Raw genomic sequence first — 26,237 nt, 5'->3', positions numbered from 1 at the left:
TACTGCCATGCTTGAAATAATACAAAAAGTTACATGGCAAAGTTTTTATTTAGCACTTTATTGCACTTTGCACACACTCACTTTTTGTATCCAGATGAAATAATTGTTGAATTATTCTGTCTCCCACATGGAGGCAGAGCCGGCTCCAGGCATAAGCTACATAAGCAGTTGCTTAGGACCCAACGGTCGCCTCCTAATGGCAAAATATATAGAACTGCAGAAAACTTGCAATAAAACTGCAACATTTTCTCTATGCTCCACGGCAAAATGTGTAGAAATGCAGGAAATGTACTTTTAAATATTTTTGTTCTCTCCACTGTCAAGAGGGGACACCATTTTTTTCTCCTCTTGGTGGGGAGGCTCCCTAACCAAATCTCGCTTAGGGCCCCCAAAAGGCTAGAGCTGGCCCTGCATGGAGGGATCAGATAGCTAGATTCTGGCTGCAAGATGGCCTGTGTCAGACGACTCTCACATAAACTGGCATCCATTTTTTTCCATGGCCGCTCCAGCACTCCAACCTTTTCTGGCATTCACTCTGACTGTCCACAGTGTCCAGTGTGTCTAAGGGGAAGATTCAGATCCTCTGTCACCCAGTGACATCATACCAGCGATGTATCAGCTGACTGACTGCCACAAATGACCCTCTTCCGTGGGAGTGTGGCCATTGTCAGGAGCATTAGCTGCCTCGCAAGACTTTACTGCAGAAACACCAGTTACAGTTGTGTTATGCCCTGGCTGTTCCATACAACCAATGTTGGAATGAATCTGTCTAATTCACTACTACAAGGAAGCAAGGAACCCCCAAAAATATAAACTTATACGAAAGACCACTTGCTGTCCAACTGGCATGAAGAAGGTGTGACAAAGTGGGTAAACTACATTAACATCACATGGACATTCAAGATCTTGTGATCACTTTGTGAGTGTGGCGTCTATTTACGGTGCTGAAACGTTATACCTCTGTTGGGAATGATGGCGAGCGCCAGACTGGAGCATTGCGTGTATTACGTGATGAGAGGCACCGAAGCACCTCTCTATTTATAACGGATCATAGGGCCTGACACATTGCACTCTCACAACATATGGACGGCCGACCAGAGGACACGTAGAGAAACAGCATGCCACTGCTGGGACACCGGAGCATAACACTCTATATAGGAGTGGCACAACAGCAGGAGGCTTAACAGGTAGGACCTTATGGCTGCACACATGGACAATACACTTTCTGATACAGATGTGTGGGGGGAGTCCTTTAATAGTTAGGGTAATTTCAATGTTAAGGTCATTTCAAGTACTGTTGGAGTTAGTGAATCTGTGACATACATGAATTTCATGACAACTATCTTTTTATTTTAGTTAATGATTAAATCTCCCCACCTAGACAGAAGAAATTGCACATGAAATGGTGGCTCATAGCCCACACAAAGCATATCATCATGCATTAGCAGACATTATCTATGAATGCTTTTTGCAAGGCAAGTCTTAGTTGCTCTCCTCAAACAAGTCTTCGCAATGCACTTGGCAAACGTAGCCAATTCTTGGTTGAGACATCATGTAGCCTAAACTGATAGCAAACAAAGATTTTCAAGAGTTGACGTTATCTGTCATTCGTTGCAGTAGAACTGTTTAAGAATCCCACTTTTTTGTTGAACTAGTTTGAGACACGAGTATCTTTATCTTCTCAGGTGTCGCACCATGTTTGCAGTGACATTTAAAGCACAGTGTTGATTTATTTCACAGGTAGTGGTGAAACTGTTTTGCTTCCTCACAATGGATGACTATGAACACAGTGTGCACGTCTCCGAGGGTGACTGGGACTCCTTCTTCCAGGAGTGCGAGGAGTGTGACCTCCACCCCCCCGCGCTGGCTGGATTGGACTCTAGCATTAGTGACTACAGCTTGAGTGACGTTGAGGATGCGGGAGGGTCCACTTTCTTAGACAAGGGTCTGCGAGTTGACCTCAAGTCAGATGCTTGGGAGGCTGTCTGCCCCATAGACGGCCCCCGGGATTCCGAGGGTTCTCCCGTGGAGCATTACCTCAACAAGTACACTGTCAGTAGCTTGGAGAATGTCTTGTCGTGCAGCGAGGATGAGGATGTGCACCTGGAGTCTATCAATAGGTTCTTTGAGAGGCTTAAAAGTCTCCCAGAGGCTGAAAAGTTTATTGAGCACAGCCAAGCAACAGTGGGGAAAAGCAGCAAGGTGGGGCAGGGGGAGGTGTGTGGTGATGGGCCACGAGCCAATGACGACGCTTTGCCAATAAACAACCCAGAGTTCAACTCCCTGTCTGCCAGCAGTGAGGCAGCAACTGGCATGGAAACCACAGAGCCAGACAATGCCAACACAACAGATAGGCCTGACTCCAAGGTGGCTCCTGAGCTCCCAGTCAATGATGCCTCTGAGGGCAAGACAGACAAATCCACCAATCCCAATGTAGAGTTGGCCATCAGAGAGAAGGATTGGATGTTGGTGCCAGCAAATGAAGCAAGGAGGCTGAAAAGGGAGGGTCAATCCTGTGACTTACTCAAAGCAATATTGGAAATGACAGCCGACTCATTAAAGACACCTGCCTCTGGGAAAGTGCTGAACTCAGAATTAGCTGTATGCAAAAGTGTGGGTGATGAGAGTAATGGGGATATCATGTTAGATAAACCACTTCTTAAGAAAACCTCTGATTCATGCCTTAACCCTGATAGGGATTCATCTACAAACCTTGAAGTGATGCCACACAATAAATCAACAGAAGGCAAATACCTTGCTGTCACATCACCAAAGAAAGACTCAGAACAGCAGAGCGTAAGGAGCCCAGATCAGTCTCCAACATTCACCATTAAAAAGAAGAGAAGGAGAAAAAAAACGGTCAGTATTGTGGACGCTGGCCAAGGGTACAAGAGGCAGTTCTTTGCCAATCATAGTGACTCTGAGGCGGAGAGATGTGCATGGGGAATAGAAATGGATGCTCATGTAAGACTATCAAGAGATGTTTGCATGAATGAGGCCGGCTGTGAGCATATCAAATCCTCAGCTCACCAAACTCAGAGTTTTCATTGTCCACCTACACACTCAGAAATACTCCAAGGGAGAGCCAGAAACAATGTGACACCTGGCCCAACTGCAGTGGAGCATGACGAAGTGAGCCTCAATTTACCAACTCCCCTTCTAAGAGACCGTCAAAGTCAAACACTAACTGAGAAGAATGAGTTGAGGCCAGTAAAAGCTGAGCCTCTTGGTATGGAGGCGAACTGCAAACAAGCCAAATCTAGCTTACCTGTAAACAGTGAATGCACTGATAGATCAACATCCCCACCAGGTCGAGCTGTTGACAGCGGTTTGTCAACACCTAATAATGACGGTAATGTGGCAGCAAAGTTACAGCCAAGCAGCGCATTACAATTACAGCCATCAACAGAATCTAAAGAATGTCCTGGATTGCCAGTCTCGATGTCCACCTGTGCTTCTAGTGAGTCATCTCCAGTCACAGAGGAAGCAAAGTTTGGCCCAGATAACATCACAAAATGTCAAAGGGAGTCTGGGCCTCTGCAACTGCACGAAGTGAATGGAAAGACTCAAAACAGGGACGCCTCATCTGAGATTCTCAATACACCAGAATCAACAGAACATAACACCGCACACAGAAAGAACAACTTACTCCTCTCTAAAGGCAGCAGTGGTGTTGTTTCAAACACATTGCAACTGCCTGCTCATGAAAACATAGTCCTCAAGATGCACCAAGAATATAAACATGTACTCATCCCAACTCTTGATAAGAGTATGCCATCAGAAGTGGTCAGCACGAACACAACACTAAAACCTACCAAGACACCATTGCTTGGCCAAATCAATAGTTTCAATGAGCCCTGCTGTTCAAAATCAGATGACGTAATCAGTCAAACAACATATGGAAACCAGACAGTTAATCCTGTATTAGCAATACCTCTTTTTACTGTCTCTTGTTACTCTGTTATTCCAAAGAGTGCTATGAACTCTAATCAGGCAGATGAAATAAATAATACTTATATAAGTTATAATGTCACTGAAAAAGACCCTGATTCGTGTACTCCAGAGAATGTCCCATTAACTCAATCAAATATTTCACTTTCGAATTCCCCTGAATTACAAATGGAAAGTAACCAAATTGTTGGGTTTCAGTCTAACAAAACATATATGACAGCACTGCCAGATAAACGTAACACTGACATAGACTTGCCAATGACGTTATTTGAAAGCTCTGATACACCTGATATTCAAACCAGATTCAATGGTCAAGAAGCAGAACTTTATGTAGGCAAAGCAACAAGGGAAATGTCTGAACATGACAGTCAGGATACGTCTCAAGATACTCCAGAACTCAAAGTTGAGATAGAGGTCAAAACAGAGGACACTGTTAGCACAGCCAAAACAGCAGAGTGCGAGGGGATTGAAAAAGCACCCGACGAAACACGTCCTGTGTATGCCATCTCCACTTTTTGGAATGAGATGGAGAAGCTGACCATTAATGACATTTTGCGACTACGTATGGTCAGCAATGCCCACCAGTCCAGTGTTCTCCCCCAGCCACCAGAGGCTGAGGCAGCCGACAGCTCTGATGCCGCAGACTCAGGCTACTTCACTCACTTGGACGACTCCAAACCTCACCGCTCCAGTGGCGACATTTCCACCATTTCTGATTTTGACCAAAAATTCTCACAAAATACAAATGCTGATAATCCAAGCACTGATCCAATCACGAGAAATGAATCATCCAACTCTATTGGTATCTTATGGGAAAGCGAGCCAGACTCAGTTAGCGTTGGGGCTGGTATATACCCAGAAAATGTGGCAATGCTAAGTTCCGCAAGTTACATCCCCCGACCAATCTTTTCAGGCAGTGCCCCACAGTACGTAAGAAAAATTAGCAAAAACGTCAGTGTGCAGAACCTACTAGCTCTGGAAGTTGAACCACTTTGCCAGGTGTTGACAGGTCAGGCCTTACCAGCTGTTATATCAGAGGAAAGAGAACCAGAAATGGAGTCCTGCAGTGATGGACATTTAGTGAGGCAGCACAGTAGCATGAATTCTTTACCTTCAGCATCTTTTTCAGAGGATGTGTCAACAGAAAGCAATCAGATCTCTTTCTCTGAGATCATCCAGTACGTCTTTGGAGGAAATAAATCGGAGGCCAGTCCATCGGAAACAAACAACATGGCCGCCTACTATGTCAACAGTGATTCAGTCCCTGATTATGAGCATTTCTACTCCGAGTTTGATGCAGGAAGCTTCTTCTACCCTGTCAGGGAGGCATCAATCCACAACAAGGATGAGCAGTTGCCCATCTTTTCCTGCGAACATTCGGCCAACAAGAATCTTCAGTTCCCGGAGGCCTACGATCATTTCTTCTCCAGTGACTCGTCTGCGGACTCGGATGAGGAAGGTAACCAAGTCAGAAGTCCGATCCGGGTGATCACGCGGTTGAACCATAAGCCAAATGAGACCCAAGGTGTAATAGTGGCTCCGGACATATATGAGGACTTTTTCACAGACGAGGGTCTAAGTGAGAACTTCTTTTGGAAAAACTATTTCTCCCTACGGAAGGTCCGCCTCACTGGCTCCACCAGCCAAAGTCAGAGATCTGACTCCTGGTCGCTGGTTCCTGTGGATGAGATCAAGAGTTCATTCTGCAGAAGCATTAGACCCATCCACACGCTGGGCATCCAAGACCAGCCTTTTCCTGATCAACTGCTGTACAACCTAGAAGGCAGGATCTTCAGACAGCTGGCCGAACAGAAGAGGAGATATCCGGATCTGCAGATGGCTGTTGCTAATCCCAGTAAGGCCATTTTCTCTATTATCACATACACATTACTATGCACATTCAGCACTTGGAGTCTTCAAGTATTTTACTTTTTTTTATGTATCTAACCCAGCTGGGAAAACTGATACATTTCTTGACATCATGGCCAAGTTGTATACTGGTTGTAAAAGGATGTTTTTTTTTTATCTGGTTGTAATCTGGTTACCTGACGTCTCATCAACAAGTCATTTACCATGCCAAATTTTGCAAGCTGGCAAGAGGTAGTGCAATCTAATAGTTGATGACAATCACATGTTAGATAAAGACCTTAGTCATAATCGATTACTAACTGTTGTGATCTTAACGTGCTCCCTCAATCCAGCTGTCAAGGAACATTGACTAGACGCACGTAGTAGTGCTAAGCCAAGTGCCAGAGGAATGGTTGCACGTGATAACTCTTCCTCAATCACTGTCCGTATCATCTCAAGTTGCCTAGTGCCAAGCGTTATTCACATGTTTGCCGTCAAATGATAAGTATAAATAGGCCCACCGTGGTGGCCAAAGGAGCACCATTCCATCCAGTAAGCAGCTCTAAGACGGAACAGTGACCTTGACCGCACATATACACAATAGCACAATATACACACATAGCACAATGTGTTTAACATGGTGATCAACAATGATTCACCCATAGATTTTCCTTAAAGAGAAGTTAGCAAAACACATATCCAAAAACTGTCTTGGAGTCAACAACAGCCAAAGTGGACATTTTTCTTTAGTAGAACATCCCTTTAAGGTGCACATAAATACCTGTTTGCCACAGAGCTGTCCCAATGTCACACTTTAGATTGTTTGGAATTAGTCCAGGTATCGCTATGGCTAGAACCTGATCAGGGCACAGTGTGAAAGAACAGGACATTTCCTGCCTAATGTAATGAGGCCTAGTCTGTCTGCAGCAAGTATGGGATTTGAGATCAATGATCTCCTCCTGGACATATTCCCTGCGTGAACGTGCATTACCACAGTATGCCCATTTCCTCTGTGCTCCATGGGGACAATTGTACTCCCAAGACAGCTGAGCAATGCCACGTCCCCACTGATCTTATATTTTAGTTTTGTAGCCAAAGAGCACACAAAGTACTCCAAAGTACTCACACAAACAGTTTCACCTGTGTGTCATCTTTACCATTGCATAGGTATTTTCCATCTATTCTATTATACTTGTATAAGTCAAATATATTTTTCAATCTACTGAGCCAAGCCAACTTGTACTGCGCTGGCCTCATTACACATCCACGATAGTTGCTGGAAACGTGCTGGAGAGGACGGTGTGAAAAGAAAATATCCAAGCCAGCACAGTACGGAACAGTAGAGAATGTTCAATCTTGAATGTGATACATTTTGTTTGACTATTTAAACAGCCACATACTGTGTCCTTTCTAGGATTAGATGCCTCCCTTGTACCTCTCAGACAGTCAGACATGTGTTTAGTCTGCATCGCATTCGCCTCCTGGGTGTTGAAGTCCGCTAACCCACAAGCTGGAGATGCCTGGAAGGCTGGTATGTACATTCTATAGACCTTAGCCTGCTTTCCCAATAGCACCTTAAGGCTAAGTCCATCGTTAGAACCTTTGTCTGAGCATGGTTAAATCTCCGATATGTTTCCCAAAACCATTGTTACTAAAGTTACACTTGAAAATGCTTGTTATTTAATGATTTGCTCAGACCACTCATAGAGCAGCTATGTGCTTCGTTAGATTATTTATTTATTTATTCCCTGCCGTGTCGCTTTATACATAGAAGATCTCAGCTAAACACAAAATCAAGATGCTAATCGGTCTTTCTGTGACCACCGATGACTTCAGATGTCTTTGCAATTGGTAGAAACTGTTGGAAACAAGCATGGTTTTCAGACCCCTTGACTTTTTCCACATTTTTGTTAAGTTACAGCCTTATTCTTAAATTGATTAAATTGTTTTTTTCAATCTACACACAATACCCCATCATGACGAAGCAAAAACTGTTTTTTATTTATTTTGGAAAATGTATTAAAAATAAACTGAAATATCACATTTACATAAGTATTCAGACCCTTTACTTTGTTGAAGTCTCCCAGTCCCTGCCGCTGAAAAACATCCCTGCAGTATGATGCTGCCATCAGCATGCTTCACAGTAGGGATGGTGGCAGGTTTCCTCCAGACGTGACACTTGGTATTCAGGCCAAAGAGTTCAATCTTGGTTTCATCAGACCAGAGAATCTTGTTTGTCATGATCTGAAAGTTTTAGGTGCCTTTTGGCAAACACCAAGTGGGCTGTCATGTGCCTTTTACTAAGGAGTTGCTTCCATCTGGCCTCTCTACCATAAAGTCCTGATTGGTGGAGTGCTTTAGAGATGGTTGTCCTTCTGGAAGGTTCTCCCATCTCCACAGAGGAACTCTGGAGCTCTTTCATAGTGACTATTGGGTAATTGGCCATCTCCCTGACCAAGGCCCTTCTCCCCTGATTGCTCAGTTTGGCCGGGCGGGAAGCTCTAGGAAGAGTCTTGGTGGTTCCAAACTTCTTCCATTCAAGAATTATAGAGGCCGCTGTGTTCTTGGGGACCTTCAATACTGCAGAAATGTTTTGGTACCCTTCCCCAGATCTGTGCCCCAACACAATCTCATCTCGGAGCTCTACAGACATTTCCTTCGACCTCATGGCTTGATTTTTGCTTTGACACCGCACGGCAAGCGGTACCGGAGCGCCAGGTCTAGGACCAAAAGGCTCCTTAACAGCTTCTACCCCCCATACGATTGCTGAACAATTAATCAAATGGCCACCCAGACAATTTACATTGATCCCCCCTTCCACCTTTGTTTTTACACTGCTGGTACTCGCTGTTTATTTATCTATGCATCTATGCATAGTCACATAGTCACTACAAATAACCTCAACACACCTGTACCGCCTCACATTGACTCAGTACTGGTACATAGCCTCGTTATTGTTATGTAATTTTCTTGTTACTTTTTTTTCACTTTAGTTTTTTTAGTAAATATTTGCTAAACTCTATTTCTTGAACTGCATTTCGTAAAAGACCAAGTCCAAATTAAACAACAATCTATCATTACTTTAAGACATGAACGTCAGTCAATACGGAACATTTCAAGAAGAAAAACCCTTGAATGAGTAGGTGTCCAAACTTTTGACTGGTACTGTATATCTACACAAACTGGTTTTAAACCTGAAATAAGTTTGGTGAATCTACCTACAAAGCAGATGATGCCATCACAAAAACAAATTTGGCCAAAAAATGACTTTCTTACCACCAAATCTGATTTTTGTCAATAAAAAATGCGCAGAGTTTATCACAAGGTCTTGCTTCTTCACGGGGTTTGAAGACTAAACTGAGCATGTGCACAGTGAGTCACATGATTTTAGCTTGTTCCTGATCGGAGATATTGAGAATGTTACAACTATCCAGTTTGCTCAACAAAATAATGTCTTACATGAATGCATTAGTAATCTAGTTAACACCGGTAAAGTTGTCTGTTTCCTTCAGGGACCGGGGAGAAAACGCAATAACTCCAAAACAGTGTAAAGATTGGTCCTGTCCAAATATCATCAGTTTGATCGGTTTTAATGAAATGAAAAGCTGAGAAAACAACTAAACATGTTTCTGATAAGACTTCAGTTCCTCTTGGGTGCATATTTTATGTGGTTGAAATACTGTCTGCTTCACAGGAGGCTGCTGAGGGGAGAACGGCTCATAATAATGGCTGGAACGGCGCAAATGGAATGGCATCAAACACCTGGAAAACATGTGTTTATGACGTATTTGATCCCATTCCACTGATTCCACTCCAGTCATTACCTCGAGCCTTCTCCCCAATTAATGTGCCACCAACCTCCTGTGGTCTGATGGCATAGCAGTGTCAAAGATAGCAGATTACACATTGATTTACATTTTCTCAAGAGATGCCACTGCTGTTCGTTCAGACAAAGTTAACATTTGTTTTAGAATTTTACTGCAAGAAATGCATAATTCTGCAGGAGGAGATAATATTATGTTATGCTACATGTGAGAGGTTTTAGGCCTACAGTCAGTGTCCAGATTTCAGTTACCATTCTATTTAACCCATATGAACTTAAATGAGGAACACTGTTTATTCATGGATACAGGGATACTCATGAGCAGGATATCAAAGGCGCATGTAAACGGCTTATCCCGAATAAGACCTTGAACAGGATATGACCTATTATCTGGAAAACTGTGCACATGTAAACATGGTCAGTATTTCATAGCGAATCATGTTACACGAGGGGACACGAGATGCTCAAGAATAGGTTTTGGAATATTGACAAGTTGCAGTTGGGCAGGGCCGGATCCAGGCATAGGCCTGCTAGGCGAATTTCTTTAGTCACTCTCACTCAGATATCATTAACATGGCATAAGCCATGGCAAAATGTGTATAGTTGCAGGAAATTGTCTTTAAAACCGCCACAATTTGCCTCTGGCCCATGGCAAAATGAGTAGAATTGCAGGTCCGAGGCGCTGCGTAATGGGCGAGACTGTATCACTTCTGGAAGTTTCGGCTGCTATGATTGGAGCGGAAAGAGCACAAATCACGGCTGCTTCTCTTGTGGTAGTGGGCACTAGGCAGCTGGGCATGATCGTAATCCAAACCCTTAAGTAAGTCATGATGAACTCACAAAACGCTGTTTTGGACGAGAATAACTTTATGTCCAAAATGATCCTATTTATACTTTTTACCCCTTTTTTTCTCCCCAATTTCGTGGTATCCAATTGGTAGTTACAGTCTTGTCTCCTCGCTGCAACTCCCGTACGGACTGGGGAGAGGCAAAGGTTGACAGCCATGCGTCCTCCGAAACACAACCCAACCAAGCCACACTGCTTCTTGACACAATGCCCATCCAACCCGGAAGCCAGGCGCACCAATGTGTCAGAGGAAACGCCGTACACCCGGCCCGCCACAGGAGTCGCTAGTGCGCGATGAGACAAGGATATCCCTGCCGGCAAAACCCTCCCTAACCCGGACGAAGCTGGGCCAATTGTGCACCGCTCCATGGGCCTCCCGGTCGCGGCCGGCTGCAACAGAGCCTGGACTCTGACCCAGAATCTCTAGTGGCACAGCTAGCACTGCGATGCAGTGCCTTAGACTACTGCGCCACTCTAGAGGCCCTCCTTTGTAGTCAATTGTGACACGAGAATGAATGTTTCTCTGAACTTACAATGGCTAGCCCCAAGTTGTTATATTTTTTCTCTTGTGCTTTATGTTATTTGCCTCATGACTCCTGCGTGCTTTTTTGACTATGAACTTGCTTGTTTACCCAACCGTGGGACAGTCTGTTTGTTCCTACACTCGGGACTCTGACTCTATTGGCTACACAGACTCTTGGCCTCCCATCCTATTCGAACCACCTCTCGCCGGCTTTGTATTCATGTTACCTGATGAAATTGCTGTACAATATCATCTGGTTGCCATCTGATGCACATTCAAATGATATAAATCAACACTGCAGAGCTCTCCCTGTCCTTTGCCGTGCCCTGATTATATTACTTCTGTTTATATCTGGAAATGTGCATGTACACCCTGGCCCATCTACAGTTGCTAGCCCCAATTCTGATTTGTGTGCTGATATCTGCTTCACTGATTTCTGCTCTCGTAAAAGCCTGAGTTCTCTGCACGTTAACAATAGAAGCTTATTACCTAAAATGGATCAATTGAAAGTGTGGGTTCACGGCTCCAATCCAGATGTGTTTGTCATTACTGAGACGTGGTTGATTAAGGAAGAGTGTTCTGAACACTGATGTTAACCTTTCTGGTTATAACCTTTTTCGGCAAGACAGATCTTCCAAAGGTGGTGGAGTGGCAATATTTACCAAGGAACACCTTCAGTGCTCGCTTGTCTCCACCAAGTCTGTCCCCAAACATTTTGATTTGCTGGTTTTAAACTTTCAAATGACTCTTTGTTGACTGTTGCTGGATGTTATAGGCCACCATCAGCACTGTACCCTAAATGCCATAAGCTCTCTCCTGGCCCTTTACACTAAGTCTGAATTTGTCCTGCTGGGTGACCTAAACTTGGACATACTTAAACCACCTGACCAAGTCCTAAAGCAATGGGTCTCCATAAATCTTTCTCAGATTATTACAAATCCCACAAGGAAAGACTCCAAATACCCAGGAAAGGCTACTCTCCTTGATGTTATTCTCACAAATAATCCTGACAGGTATCAGTCTGGTGTTTTCTGTATAATGACCTTGGTGATCACTGTTTTACAGCCTGTGTTCGTAACGGCTGCTCAGTGAAACGACCTGTCCTGACATGTCATAGACACTTCCTAAAAAACTTTAATGAGCAAGCCTTTCTTCATGATCTGGTCTCTGTAAATTGGTATAGAATCAGCTTGATCCCCCTCTGTCGAAGATGCTTGTACCTTCTTTTTTATATATTTTCAGTGGTATTGTTAACAAATACGAGCCATAAAGAAAATGAGAATTAAAAACCAGTTCAGCCCCTGGTTTGACCGTGGTCTGGCAGAGGTACTCCAGCTCAAGAAATCCATTAGGAAAATTGCTCGGCACACGCATACTCAGGCTGCCTAGCTCTCGTTCAAGCAAATGAGAAGTAAGTGCACTCAGGCTATCCGGAAGGCCAAAGTTAGTTCCTTCAAGGAACAGTTCTCTCTCTGTGGGTCTAACCCCAGAAGTTATGAAAAATGGATAAAGACCTAAAGAATAAACCCTCCTCCTCACAGCTGCCCATGTCCCTTAATGTTGATGATGTGGTTGTTACTGACGAGGAGCACATGGCTGAGCTCTTTAATCACCACTTCATTAAGTCAGGATTCCTCATTTTCCATCCCTTCTAATACGACTCTCCCCGATGCTCCTCCCTCTGTTTCCCCTGCCCCACGATAAAGTTTCTCACTGCAGGCAGTCACTGAGTCCGTGGCGCTAAAGAAGCTCCTGAAACTTGACCCCAAAAAAACATCTGGATCAGATGGTTTAGATCCTTTCTTTTTTAAGGTTGCTGCCCCTATCATCTCCAAGCCTATCTCCAACGGTTTTAACCTGTCTCTCCTCTCTGGGGAGGTTCCCATTGCTTGGAAGGCAGCCACGGTGTGTACTTTATTTAAAGGGGGAGATCAAGCTGTTATAACCTAACCTATTTCTATTTTTGCCCTGTTTATCAAAAGTTTTGGAAAAACTTATCAATAATCAACTGACTGGCTATCTTGAGGTCTACAGTATTCTCTCTGGTATGCAATCTGGTTTCCGCTCAGGTTATTGATGTGTCACTGCCACCTAAGCAATGTTGTGCTGCTATTTTTATTGACTTTGCCAAAGCTTTTGATACGGTAGACCATTCCATTCTTGTGGGCCAGCTAAGGAGTGTTGGTGTCTCTGAGGGGTCTTTGGCCTGGTTTGCTAACTACCTCTCTTAAAGAGTGCAGTGTATAAAGTCAGAACATCTGCTGTCTCAGCCACTGTCTGTCACCAAGGGAGTACCCCAAGGCTCAATCCTAGGCCCCACGCTCTTCTCAATTTACATCAACAACATAGATCAAGAATTAGGAAGCTCTCTCAATTTATTTGTATGCAGAACATTCAGTCTTATACTTAGCTGGCCCCTCCCTGGATTTTGCACGCCCAATCTTTCAGTTTTTGATTTGTTAAAAAAGTTTGAAATATCCAATAAATGTCGTTCCACTTCATGATTGTGTCCCACTTGTTGTTGATTCTTCACAAAAAAATACAGTTTTATATCTTTATGTTTGAAGCCTGAAATGTGGCAAAAGGTCGCAAAGTTCAAGGGGGCCGAATACTTTCGCAAGGCACTGTACATATGAGATGAGTAATGTAGGATATGTAAACATTATTAAAGTGCCGTTATTTAAAGTGACTATTGATACCTTTATTAAGTCCATTTATTTAAGTGGCCAGATATTTGAGTCTGTATGTTGGCAGCTGACTCTCTATGTTAGTGATGGCTGTTTAATAGTCTGATGGCCTTGAGATAGAAGCTGTTTTTCAGTCTCTCAGTCCCAGCTTTGATGCATCTGTACTGACCTCGCCTTCTGGATGGTAGCGGTGTGAACAAGTAGGTTCTCGGGTGGTTGTGGTCTTTTTGGCCTTCCTGTGACATCGGGTGCTGTAGGTGTCCTGTAGGGCAGGTAGTTTGCCCCCGGTGATGCGTTGTGCAGACCAGACCGCACTACCCTCTGGAGAGCCTGAGATACCTACTGCAGCCCTCATCCTCCACATACAACACCCGCTCTGCCAGTCACATTCTCTTAAAGGTCCCCAAAGCACACACATCCCTGGGTCGCTCCTCTTTTCAGTTCGCTGCAGCTAGCGACTGGAATGAGCTGCAAAAAACACTCAAACTGGAACATTTTATCTCGATCTCTTCATTCAAAGACTCAACCATGGACACTCTTACTGACAGTTGTGGCTGCTTTGCGTGATATATTGTTGTCCCTACCCTCTTGCCCTTTTTGCTGTTGACTGTGCCCAATAATGTTTGTACCCTGTTTTTTGCTGCTACCATGTTGTGCTGCTGCCATGTTGTTTTGCTACCATGTTGTTGTCATGCTGTGTTGCTACCATGCTGTGTTTCATGTGTTGCTGCCCTGCTATGTTGTTGTCTTAGGTTTCTCTTTATGTAGTGTTGTGTTGTCTCTCTTGTCATGATGTGTGTTTTGTCCTATTTAATATTTTTTTTATCCCTGCTCCAGTAGGAGGCCTTTTGTCTTCTGGTAGGCCGTCATTGCAAATAAGAATTTATTCGTAACTGACTTGCCTAGTTAAATAAACGTTTAAATGAACTATTCTTACTCATTTTGATAACACATGCCGTTTTAAACAAGAGAAGTTGGTTTTAAGGGGCAGTTGACCTTTAAAGCCAATGTTATATTTTGAAGAATATTGTTATTCTAGTCTAGTATTAGACTAGATCTAATGCCTTTTTCCCCCCCCAATCTATTTGTTCTTATGAGTTTATATATATATTATATGATTATTATTATATTATATGATTACATTATTATACAACATGTCTCAAACATTCAATTCAATAAGAAGAAAATGTCATTAGTTGTTCAGTCAAGAATGATGCAGTCATGCGATTGGCTCATGTGATATTTTCTTCCCACGGAACATTGCACAGTTCTCCTGGCCAACATAAGTGCGCTGTCTGCCATCCGATACCTGCGGAAAAGAGGCAGGGAAGAGGCATCTGGAGAGAAGCCATAACATCAAACACCCTCCATCTGATACAGGGACAGTCACCATGCACAGCTATGTCCTTCCTAAATTTACCCCTTACTCCCATGGAAACTGAATTCATCTTGGGTGCTTTGACGTTCAGTCCTATCAGGGTTCCTTGGGACGTCGTACCCTCACCCATTAACCATTTGACATTTCTACTTCAATGGGGTAGGGACGACCCAAGGATACCGTATAGCATGGACCATCCTTTGACTGCAAGTGAAATCTGTGGTTTCCTCTTGTAAAAATATCGATTTTTTTTTAAATAGAGGGCTAAAGCTATGTTTTACTGTGCCTGAAATGTTTGCACTATAACTTAGCAAGTTAGCAATAAAAAAACATGTCCAATCCACTGAAATGGTCAAGATAGTGTGTATGATAATATTCCTGTATGCCATTTTTTAAGAGTGTGTTTGAGGTCCGTTAATGTCATTTGGATAAATATAACCTATAACAAGGGTTTAGATGTCAACATCCTTGGGTAAGAGATGTATGATATTTATGAGCGTACAAAAAGAGACAAATATATTGAGATTTCATAATGAAGGTACCAAAATGTAGAGAAGAGACATAAAATGCCAGTGGAAAGTGCTCTAAGAGATATACACTGTCAATGTGTTAGGATGAGGACATGAATATAGTGTGTATGTTTTGGAATTGAATGACAAATATTAGTAAAGGTAAAGTAAAGGTACAGAATGGATATAAAAAATATAGATATGTTTGATTATTCAATCAACGTCAAAGTATTTTACTGTGTGAAATCATCGCATACCCCAATACAAAACAACGGTGTGTTATATGGGGTGACAGGTAGCCTAGCGGTTAGAGCTCTGAGCCAGTAACCAGATTTATTTAGGGGACTACAAATACGTGGCATTGTTTTTTGTTTATACATAATTACGTCTGTTTTATTTGATGGCCTCTATTAGATGACTTTCTGTCATTGTATGGTTTGTTCTGTGAACTGTGGATGTATTACGTTTCAAATATATGGCATTTCAAAGTTGACAGCGGTTTCCTGTGTTCTGTCAGATTTTATACACTAGAGGGCGCTATAGTACCGTGTATAAACTACCTCCACAATACTGTCAATACTGCCAGATTATAAACCACTATAAAGTAGTTTTTTGCTCTTAAAATGTGCAATCCCTAACAACACACATAACATCACATTTAACTCCTACTGGGCCATTTGCATCAGACAGGCACTCCATAGACATGGGGTTCCAATATAATTGTAGAGATGACTGTCTTACACATTTACATTTACATTTAAGTCATTTAGCAGACGCTCTTATCCAGAGCGACTTACAAATTGGTGCGTTACACCAGCAGAGAGCGAGGTTGTACCATGAGAGAGAACGAGAGGAGCATCACAGATTCTGATCCGGGGTGAAATAACACCAGTCTACTGGCATGTGCTCATTTGACCAAAGTTCTATATTTTTTTCAAAATGAAAAACAGTTGACTGACTAGTCAAATGTGTTTGTTTTGACTCAATAATACACATTTCTTCAAATGACTGTAATGCATTCCTCTCAGTACATTTGATATTCGATTTGAAGTTAATCTTACCTATACTATCTGATTTATCAACTTCTATTAGTTCAAAGGAGCTTGTCTATTGTACAGTAGGACTCTACTGTCCGGTAATCTCGGTTAACTGAGAGCAAAAGTCTTGCGTAATAGTTCAGTACTATTAATGTTTAGATGGTTTGTCCAGTAGAGATGAACTGTCAGGTAACACTTCATAATGACCTCCAACTATTATAAATGCATATTCATGTTTAGAAATGTTAGAAATGTTTTATAAATTATAATAAATGTTAAATGCTAGTTACATGTAATGCTTACACTATTTATATTTATATATATGTATATATATTTATAAATTGTTTATTCATGCTTATGCAGGAAATGTGTAAAAGTTTTACCTATTTATATAATGTCTTAGTATGTTTAAGGTCATAATTACTACTAAACATCCATCAAAATAATCTCAGTATAATAATGCAAATAATATCAACACTAGTTTATATTAAGAACTTAAATAAACACCTAAAAGAGAATGAGAAATGAGAAACAAGCCACAAAGACAAGCAACATTTTGCAGCAGTAACACAATGGAGAAAGTCCATTCAAGCCATCAATGTTTGCCTTGTTATTTCAGAACATTAAATAAATTATACTGATGTGTTGCTATTATTAAGCTTGCTGGAATGCTTTTTACAGCTTACAGCTTGTCTATGATGCAAAAAATATAATAATGATATAACATATGAATCAAAACGTTTACACAATATAAAACCATTTAAACAGGACGGCGTTGGAGAAAATGCCCATAAATAATACAAAAAAACTCTCCAAATTCAAATGAAGCCAAATGCAGTGTAATGATAGTGGTAAAAAAAAAAACATGTTCAAGCACTCAGGGATAGAAACTATGTACATTTTTCACTTTCATCAATGCTACGTTAACAGAGGTAGGCTCTGTTTCCTACCTTTTTATGCTGTTGTGTGGGAAAGTGTTTTTGCTGAATCATGTTGATCTGCATTTACATACAGTACACAGTAGTGCAGCATTAATACTAAGACGTTCCTCTTATCTCATGGCCACTTAAAGCATTCTTTTGACTATCTAACAAATACATTATTCACACCCTATTCCCTAAATAGTGGGCTACCTTGAAACAGAGCACACTATATCACACAACCATAATATGCAGTAGTGAGCTTGGGTCACTGAATAGCTCTCTGATAGGGATCTGTTGTTTGCGCACGTCCAGACGAGTGCCGGACCATTGTTTTTATAACCACCTCAGCTGGTTGTTTGCCATGGCACCAAGGCCTCTGGCCCCAATGTCTAATCCCGTCCGGTGTGGCGAAATTCCAGACATGGGTTGAATTCTCTCGGTATTGCAGTCATACTCCCAAATGTTGTCATAGTCCATTTCCTGGTCATCTGGCTCGGATGGTTCAAGGTATGAGTTGTGATCTGTGGGGGCGAGAGAGACGCGATTCCCAGGCTTTTAGTTTTCAAAGAGCAGAAGAAGAAGAATACAAGACCTGGCCCAGATTTGGGCAACTAGTTTTGGATCAGGTCCAATGTATACTGTCACTCTCTCATGGTGTGTGTGAACAGCTACACACAGTGTTACTGTAGTGTAAAACCCGTCCTGTTGCATACCTAACAGCACCCACGGTTTGTTCTCTGTTTTGTCCTCGGAATTGTGCAAAGACATACAACTTGAGGTGATCACCTGATAATGCCCTGAGTTATAGCCAATTTTTCAGTGGGTTTATATTTGGAGATACCGAGATAACCTCTTTAAATCCCATCCTGTTTTTATATGAGATAAAAGGAGACATAGATATGAGCTAGAGCGAGCGGTCCTAGCCTAGTTGTGAGCTGTCAGTCATGGCTAGCAGTAACCCTGTCTGGAACAGTGTTCTGTTACACTGGGCTTTTCCCCCATGAGACACCTGAACACATGGTATTTAAAGCTGGCCTAAGCTCCATTTCATTGGCACATCTGCGCATTTCCTGCACTTTTTTTTGTCAAACTGCATGTTGACAGTGACACACCCAGACCAATATTCCAATGTTTTATATGGTATATTATACAATACTGCATGTGCACATGTGCCCTTTTTCTCCAGTCCCCCTATGAACAGACCTCTGTGTCGTTGAGGTTTTTGAAGTAGATTACCAACTAAGGCAGGCTTTGCTTTTAGTGGGATTGTAGTGGGTGAATGACGACGTGACAATGTATTAGACGGGTTTGAAATGGTGTGCATGACAGAAATGCTAAGAACGCAGCAGGTCTAAAGGTAACCAATGTTGTTGCATTGTGATGTGCAGCGTGTTAGTTTACAAGAGCATGCTTGACATTCTTACCTGGTGAGTAACCATACGGCATCTGGGGGGTGTTCATAGCAGCCATCGATGGGAAGAGCCTCTGTCAAAAGATGAGGATAGAAAATTGTTTCACATGTACAAGAACAACAAATAGTACTTTAGAGACGATTATTATCGAGTACAAATGGAGATTATTCAAAAGTATTCGAAAGAAATGTGATTGAGCCATAATGCATTAACAGTGGCCAGGATTCAAGTCTTACAGCACTGTCAACAATGCGCCTTTTAAAGGCAATGCTCCTGCGTCTGCGGAGACTGCATTCAAGGTAAAGGTTGCAGATGTCGGCTCAAGCGCTTAATTTGAGCCAGTTTGCTACAGCGGGAAAACATGTTAATTATTATATTGGTTTAATTACTGGACATGTTTTTGATATATTGATATATTTTTCGTTAGGGCAAATCAAGTCTGACATTTTTAAAGTGGAAATGACAAACTTCCAAAGCATTTTTAAACCTTGAATACACTACAAGTTTGCATTTCCTGCTGTGCAGAAAAATTCTCATCGACAAAAGAGTGATCAAATTAAGATCCTACATCTGTAAGACATATTGACCCGTAACAATAAAGCATTGAGTTCTGATAAAGGATCACCATTCATGCTTTGTGAATATGAGCCATTGAGTGTCAGTTTCCCACCTCCTTTTGCACTGCTTTGGGTGCAGGCAGCAGCCTTAGTCTGGGGACAGCTTCAGTTCTCTGGTCTGCTGGCCCCTGAGGGCCCTCCATCTCCAGCCCCTGGCCCTGGCCTTGGCAGAGCACCAGGCTCCTCCTGCAACACTTGCCCAGGGGAGGGGTGCACAGCTGGAAGGAGGAGGGTAGGAGATGAGGGTCCGGCTGCTTCTGTGGTGGTCCTCGCCAACTTTGTTGCTGAGAATCAGAGGGTGCAAGCGTTAAAAAGCCAGCAGGTCAAATTTGTAGTCATGGTAATTGGAATTGAAGTGCCTGTCCAATGACAGTCTTGCACATAAACCCACTGGCGAGAACCTTAAGCACCCCCATGTGTCAATATGGTGTCCAAAATCTAGACAAACCTAGACAGAAAACTTCAATTCAATCCATCAAATCATATTTCTCTAAAATACAGGTCATGTATATGGACAGGACGTTGCTAGTGACAAGGAATTTAATCTCTCAGCAGTCCACTTCATTATGCATCAGAGCTAATCAATTAGTCATCAGCAACATGCAGCCCTTAGCCTCTGTCCATTGCCTGCGTCAGTCACCCCCTGGTCAAACGCTTCCTGTATGCGTGCATGCATGTGCCTGCGTCTATATGCACATGTACACAATCAGGTACACACAACCTGATTGTGTGTATGTGTGTACTTTTGTTGTACAGTTCGTGTGTGCATATGTGATATGTGTGTGTACAGTATGTGTGTGAGAGTTGGCGGGGAGTACGGTTGTGGTGTAAACTGAGACACATGGATCCAGTATCGTGGTCGGCTTACCGTTGGCTGCTGCCTGGGCCAGCTCTCCTCCTGGGCGTAGGTGTCAGGGGTGCAGGGCTCATCATACAGGGGCGACAGGGGCTGCCGGGGGGCACACATGTCTGAGTGGCGCTGGGGGTGGAGAGCGATGCGTACTTCAGGGACGTCTGAGGGGTGCTCCAGCTGTTGGACTAATCACACAGGGATTTCCAGGGGTTATCATTATTCTTCCGAGCCTCAGTCAGTCATCTGTTCCTTGCGGCACAGTGGGTGAATGGCCATTGTCTTTTCTCGCTCTCTCACGCTCCTCGGCTAGCAGAAGCTAATCATTTAAGCCGCAGTTAGCGCTGGGATTTGGGGTAGAGTTACCAAGCGGAGAGATGGGTCTAATCTCACACATGCTCTACAGAGGGGCGAAAGGAAAAGGGGTGAGGTAGTGGGGGTGTAGTCTACTAGGATCACATCTGTATGTGTGTGGTGTGGGGAGTGTATGCCACTATCTTGCTACACTAATCTGTCTTTAGTCTCTTTAATTGGAACCCCCTGACGGCGGAAGGTTACGGAGGTAGTGGGGGTGTAGTCTACTAGCGTCACATCTGTATGTGTGTGGTATGGGGAGTGTATGCCACTAGCCTGCTACACTAATCTGCCTTTAGTCTCTTTAATTGGAACCCCCTGACGGCGGAAGGTTACGGAGGTAGTGGGGGTGTAGTCTACTAGCGTCACATCTGTATGTGTGTGTATGGGGAGTGTATGCCACTAGCCTGCTACACTAATCTGTCTTTAGTCTCTTTAATTGGAACCCCCTGACGGCGGAAGGTTACGGAGTTAGTGGGGATGTAGTCTACTAGGATCACATCTGTATGTGTGTGTATGGGGAGTGTATGCCACTAGCCTGCTACACTAATCTGTCTTTAGTCTCTTTAATTGGAACCCCCTGACGGCGGAAGGTTACGGAGGTAGTGGGGGTGTAGTCTACTAGGATCACATCTGTATGTGTGTGTATGGGGAGTGTATGCCACTAGCCTGCTACACTAATCTGCCTTTAGTCTCTTTAATTGGAACCCCCTGACGGCGGAAGGTTACGGAGGTAGTGGGGGTGTAGTCTACTAGGATCACATCTGTATGTGTGTGTATGGGGAGTGTATGCCACTAGCCTGCTACACTAATCTGTCTTTAGTCTCTTTAATTGGAACCCCCTGACGGCGGAAGGTTACTGTAAGTTGTTTCATGTCCAGCACTTATGATGAAATATCTACATGAAGCCACATTGTCTGAATTAAGCTGAAGAGGTACTACCATTGACTTCTTTAACTCACAGACCTGTTGCTTTGTGGTACTAGTCCATTTTAGTTCTAGTACCCATGATGTACCGACTAGGTGAAAAATCCGTCCATGTGCTCTTAAGCAAGGCACTTAATCCTAATTGCTTTTGTAAATTGCTCTGGATAAGCGTGTCTGCTGAATGACTAAAATGCCAAATGCAAAGATAAGTCCCAGAGGGAATATTCCAAAATCAAGTTAGCCGCCAGGCTGAAGTTAGTACCTTGACGAGGGTGGCTTTCTCCAGGCATTGCGGGGTGCTGGCGCGGTCACGGTGCAGGCCTGAGTAGGGGATGTTGTAAACCGGGGACAGCACCACCGGCCCCTCATGGGGGAGGTAGGAGCAGTGCTGTGACAAAGGTCGGGGGTCACGCTCGGACCTGGCGGCGTGGGACGAAACGCTGTTACTGCGGCTGCCCAGCCGAGCTGTCTCAGTAGAACAGGGCCGACTGGAGATGTACTGTAAGGACACACAGAGACAGGGGGCAAAGGTCAAGTATGCTCGGTGACATTGCAACAAGCTAGGGTGATGCGAATGAACACTGATACTACTACTCAATCCTCAATACTTTTCCATTGAGCAAACTTTTGAGTCAAGGTGTAGGCTTAATAGAGATCTGGAAAACCGGCCCAAAGTGTGCTATTCAAAGAAACTTGGAATCTGGCAAACCTGATGCTTTTGTTCCTACCCGCTCTGAAAACTTAGGTTGGATTCCTGCTTTATTTGACTAAGTTTAGCTTATGTTATCTGTTGCCAAAATCTAAGCAAGGAAAGTTGAAGGTTTCAATCATCTTAATTGGTACTGCGGAGGTGCAGTTCAGTAGCTTGGAGTAGGCCACACACACACACACACACACACACAGTCCATCCATATGACTAAGCTCACTGATACAGATGAAGTGTATTCTAGAAATGATCGTAATGCTTTTGAATCAGCACTTTTAGAGAGCAATGAACTAAAGTGTTACCAACTGATAACTAAACCTGAAAGTAACAAACAGCGCAACTACTGCCTTTTTAAACGCACTTTTGGGACTGAACCCTATATACGGAAAGTTTTAACCAAGCAAAAGTCGAAGCTCTTTTGCAAAATGTAGATGTGGAGTGGCCCCTCATTCTATTGAGACTGGTAGATACAAAAACACTCCCCTAGATAACAGCCTCGACTAATAAACTTGACCTGACATAGTAAATGTAACTCCTGGAAACCCAAAATGGTATGATATGTTAAGTTGGGCATGGTTACATAGGACAGATGGTTACTTAAGGCAAAACTAAAGTAGGGTCGTTGGTCAGGGTGGATGGGTGGGAGTATAACGTGAATGTCTAGCAACCCAAAGGTTTCGAATCTCATCACGGACAACTTTAGCATTTTAACTAATTAGCAACATTTCAAGTACTTACTACATTTTATCTACTTTGCAACTACTTAGCATGTTAGCTAACTCTTCCTCTAACCACAACCATTTTAGCTAACTCTTTCCCTAAACCTAACCCTAATCCCTTGCCTAGCTAATGTTAGCCAGCTAGCTAATGTTAGCCAGCTAGCTAAAGTTAGCCACCTTGCTACCTAGCTAGAATTCGTAACATATCATACATTTAGCAAATTCATAACATATTGTATGTTTTCTGAAATTCGTAAAATATTATATGAATTCTAATTCGTAACATATCATACGAAATGGGTGATGGACATCCACAAATTAATACATAACATACGAAACGTAACATATCATACTAAATGGAGTGTATCAGATTCACATACAGAATAATAAGACATTCTCTGAGAACAGGTTGTAGATAAACATGTAGTTTTTGTAATGATGGTTACATTGAAACTAAAGCTCATGCCTTGATTTACTGTGTGTTATACAGTGAGTGAAAAAAGTATTTGATCCCCTGCTGATTTTGTATGTTTGCCGGCTGACAAAGAAATGATCAATCTATAATTTTTATGGTAGGTTTATTTGAACAGTGAGAGACAGAATAACAACAACAAAAAAATCTGAAAAACGCATGTCAAAAATGTTATAAATTGATATGCATTTTAATGAGGGAAATAAGTATTTGACCCCTCTGTAAAACATGACTTAGTACTTGGTGGCAAAACCTTTGTTGGCGATCACAGAGGTCAGACGTTTCTTGTAGTTGGCCACCAGGTTTGCACACATCTCAGGAGGGATTCAGCTCCCTCCACTGATTTTCTATGGGATTAAGGTCTGGAGACTGGCTAGGCCACTCCAGGACCTTAATGTGCTTCTTCTTGAGCCACTCCTTTGTTGCCTTGGCCGTTTGTTTTGGGTCATTGTCCTGCTGGAATGCCCATCCACAACCCATTTTCAATGCCCTGGCTGAGGGAAGGATGTTCTCACCCAAGATTTGACGGTACATGGCCCCGTTCATCGTTCCTTTGATGCGGTGAAGTTGTCCTGTCCCCTTAGCAGAAAAACACCCCCAAAGCATAATGTTTCCACCTCCATGTTTGACGGTGGGAATGGTGTTCTTGGGGTCATAGGCAGCATTCCTCCTCCTCCTCCAAACACGGCGAGTTGAGTTGATGCCAAAGAGCTCCATTTTGGTCTCATCTGACCACAACACTTTCACCCAGTTGTCCTCTGAATCATTCAGATGTACATTGGCAAACTTCAGACGGGCATGTATATGTGCTTTCTTGAGCAGGGGAACCTTGCGGGCGCTGCGGGATTTCAGTCCTTCATAGCGTAGTGTGTTACCAATTGTTTTCTTGGTGACTATGGTCCCAGCTGCCTTCAGATCATTGAGAAGATCCTCCCGTGTAGTTCTGGGCAGATTCCTCACCGTTCTCATGATCATTGCAACTCCACGAGGTGAGATCTTGCATGGAGCCCCAGGCTGAGGGAGATTGACAGTTCTTTTGTGTTTCTTCCATTTGGGAAAAATCGCACCAACTATTGTCACCTTCTCACCAAGCTGCTTGACGATGGTCTTGTAGCCCATTCCAGCCTTGTGTAGGTCTACAACCTTGTCCCTGACATCCTTGGAGAGCTCTTTGGTCTTGGCCATGGTGGAGAGTTTGGAATCTGATTGATTTATTGCTTCTGTGGACAGGTGTCTTTTATACAGGTAACAAACTGAGATTAGGAGCACTCCCTTTAAGAGTGTTACCTGTATAAAAGACACCTGGGAGCCAGAAATCTTTCTGATTGAGAAGGGGTCAAATACTTATTTCGCTCATTAAAATAAAAATCAATTTTTAACATTTTTTTTGACATTTTTTTCTGGATTTTTGTTGTTGTTATTCTGTCTCTCACTGTTCAAATAATCCTACCATTAAAATTATAGACTGATAATTTCTTTGTCAGTGGGCAAACGTACAAAATCAGCAGGGGATCAAATACTTTTTGGGGGGGTCTGTCCACAATGTGGTAAAAAAAATCGAAGTGATGTATCATTGTGGAGTGACACTCAAATAAATGTGTCTAAACTAAACTCTACACACACACACACCAAGAACAACATGTCTTGTGGGCACAGCACCTTCCCCAGTATAAGCTAATTGGATGAGTGACCAGTCTGTAGGGTCATTCTCTCTTCAGGAAGTCAACTCAAGGTCTTGATAGCGTACGCAACTTCTGCTGAATCTGAAACACTCTCCGTTATCAGTTAACTTATTGATTGCTGAGGCAGCGTGTCAGTGCCCCTCATTTCTCATGGTCAAAGTTATCTTAATGGTGTTATTTCAGACGAGGAAAACACAATAAATGATCTCGTTTTCGAGAGGTTTAAGAACTTCAGCATTGGCTTGGGTTGTACCAGAAGAGGCACAGTCTAAACCTTTGTTAATAATTCACATTTGAAAAATGCTGAGCTCAACTCCACCAAAACAAACAAGCGCTTTAATGACATGGATATCAGATACTATATATACCGGCTACATAAAAATTACCACCACAAGGCAGAGCCTTACAACGCCCCACATCGTAGTGTAAAGGTAAATAAATTAGCTTTGAGTGGCCTAGTTCACATGGAAGTAGCACACATTCCATTTAACCCTAATTTCTTTGTAGAAAGCAGAACTGGCTCAAAAACATTTCAAACACTTTGACATTTAGCTTATTTTGTCATTTGAATGTGGCTGACATATATTTGATCCAGGCCTGGTAGAAAGTATTCAAGTGCAAACTTACACATAGGGGTTCTGTGTAGCCTGGGGACAGAGGGTTGTCCGCGTGTCTAGGGGGGAACTGGAGGTGCTGGGACCCGGAACCAGACCCCCGTCCACTGTGGGACTTCCCCAGCCTCAGAGAATCACTCCCAGCGGACTGCCCCAACCTCAGAGAATCACTCCCAACGGACTGCCCCAACCTCAGAGACTCACTCCCAGCAGACTGCCTCAGCCTCAGAGACTCACTCCCAGCAGACTGCCCCAGCCTCAGAGACTCACTCCCAGTAGACTGCCCCAGCCTCAGAGACTCACTCCGGCTCTGGCTCCGGCTGTTCCAACTCCACCTATCAACCTCTGGAGCCTAGTG

The 26,237-nt window shown here is 43.1% G+C and overlaps 2 protein-coding genes across 2 annotated transcripts in view; one reads left to right on the top strand and one right to left on the bottom strand.

Moving 5' to 3' along the window:
- Positions 1-1,087: 1,087 nt before the first annotated feature.
- Positions 1,088-16,059, top strand: LOC115132115 (PPARGC1 and ESRR induced regulator, muscle 1). The gene is made up of 4 exons (XM_029664377.1): positions 1,088-1,187; positions 1,741-5,806; positions 7,214-7,330; positions 14,948-16,059. Exons 2-4 carry the CDS (start codon positions 1,771-1,773, stop codon positions 15,031-15,033), a joined length of 4,239 nt encoding a protein of 1,412 aa, XP_029520237.1. The 5' UTR covers positions 1,088-1,187; positions 1,741-1,770; the 3' UTR covers positions 15,034-16,059.
- Positions 16,060-17,074: 1,015 nt separating this feature from the next.
- The window catches only part of LOC115132116 (pleckstrin homology domain-containing family N member 1), a 28,144-nt gene continuing 18,981 nt past the window's right edge, over positions 17,075-26,237 (bottom strand). Inside the window, 7 exon segments of the mRNA XM_029664378.2 lie at positions 17,075-18,047; positions 18,951-19,011; positions 19,609-19,839; positions 20,424-20,542; positions 20,545-20,593; positions 21,949-22,185; positions 25,893-26,231. Coding sequence (XP_029520238.2) covers positions 17,860-18,047; positions 18,951-19,011; positions 19,609-19,839; positions 20,424-20,542; positions 20,545-20,593; positions 21,949-22,185; positions 25,893-26,231 — 1,224 coding nt within the window. The 3' untranslated portion in view covers positions 17,075-17,859.

The sequence above is a fragment of the Oncorhynchus nerka genome, linkage group LG7 (assembly GCF_034236695.1).
Source record: "Oncorhynchus nerka isolate Pitt River linkage group LG7, Oner_Uvic_2.0, whole genome shotgun sequence".
Taxonomy (NCBI): Eukaryota; Metazoa; Chordata; class Actinopteri; order Salmoniformes; family Salmonidae; genus Oncorhynchus; species Oncorhynchus nerka.
This window is presented reverse-complemented; position numbering and strand designations above follow the sequence as displayed.

Coding starts and splice junctions, on each gene's coding strand:
- LOC115132115 (XM_029664377.1), top strand. CDS start 1,771: ATGGATGACTATGAACACAGTGTGCACGTCTCCGAGGGTGACTGGGAC. Junction 5,807..7,213: donor GATGGCTGTTGCTAATCCCA/GTAAGGCCATTT, acceptor TGTCCTTTCTAG/GATTAGATGCCTCCCTTGTA. Junction 7,331..14,947: donor TGGAGATGCCTGGAAGGCTG/GTATGTACATTC, acceptor AACATTGCACAG/TTCTCCTGGCCAACATAAGT.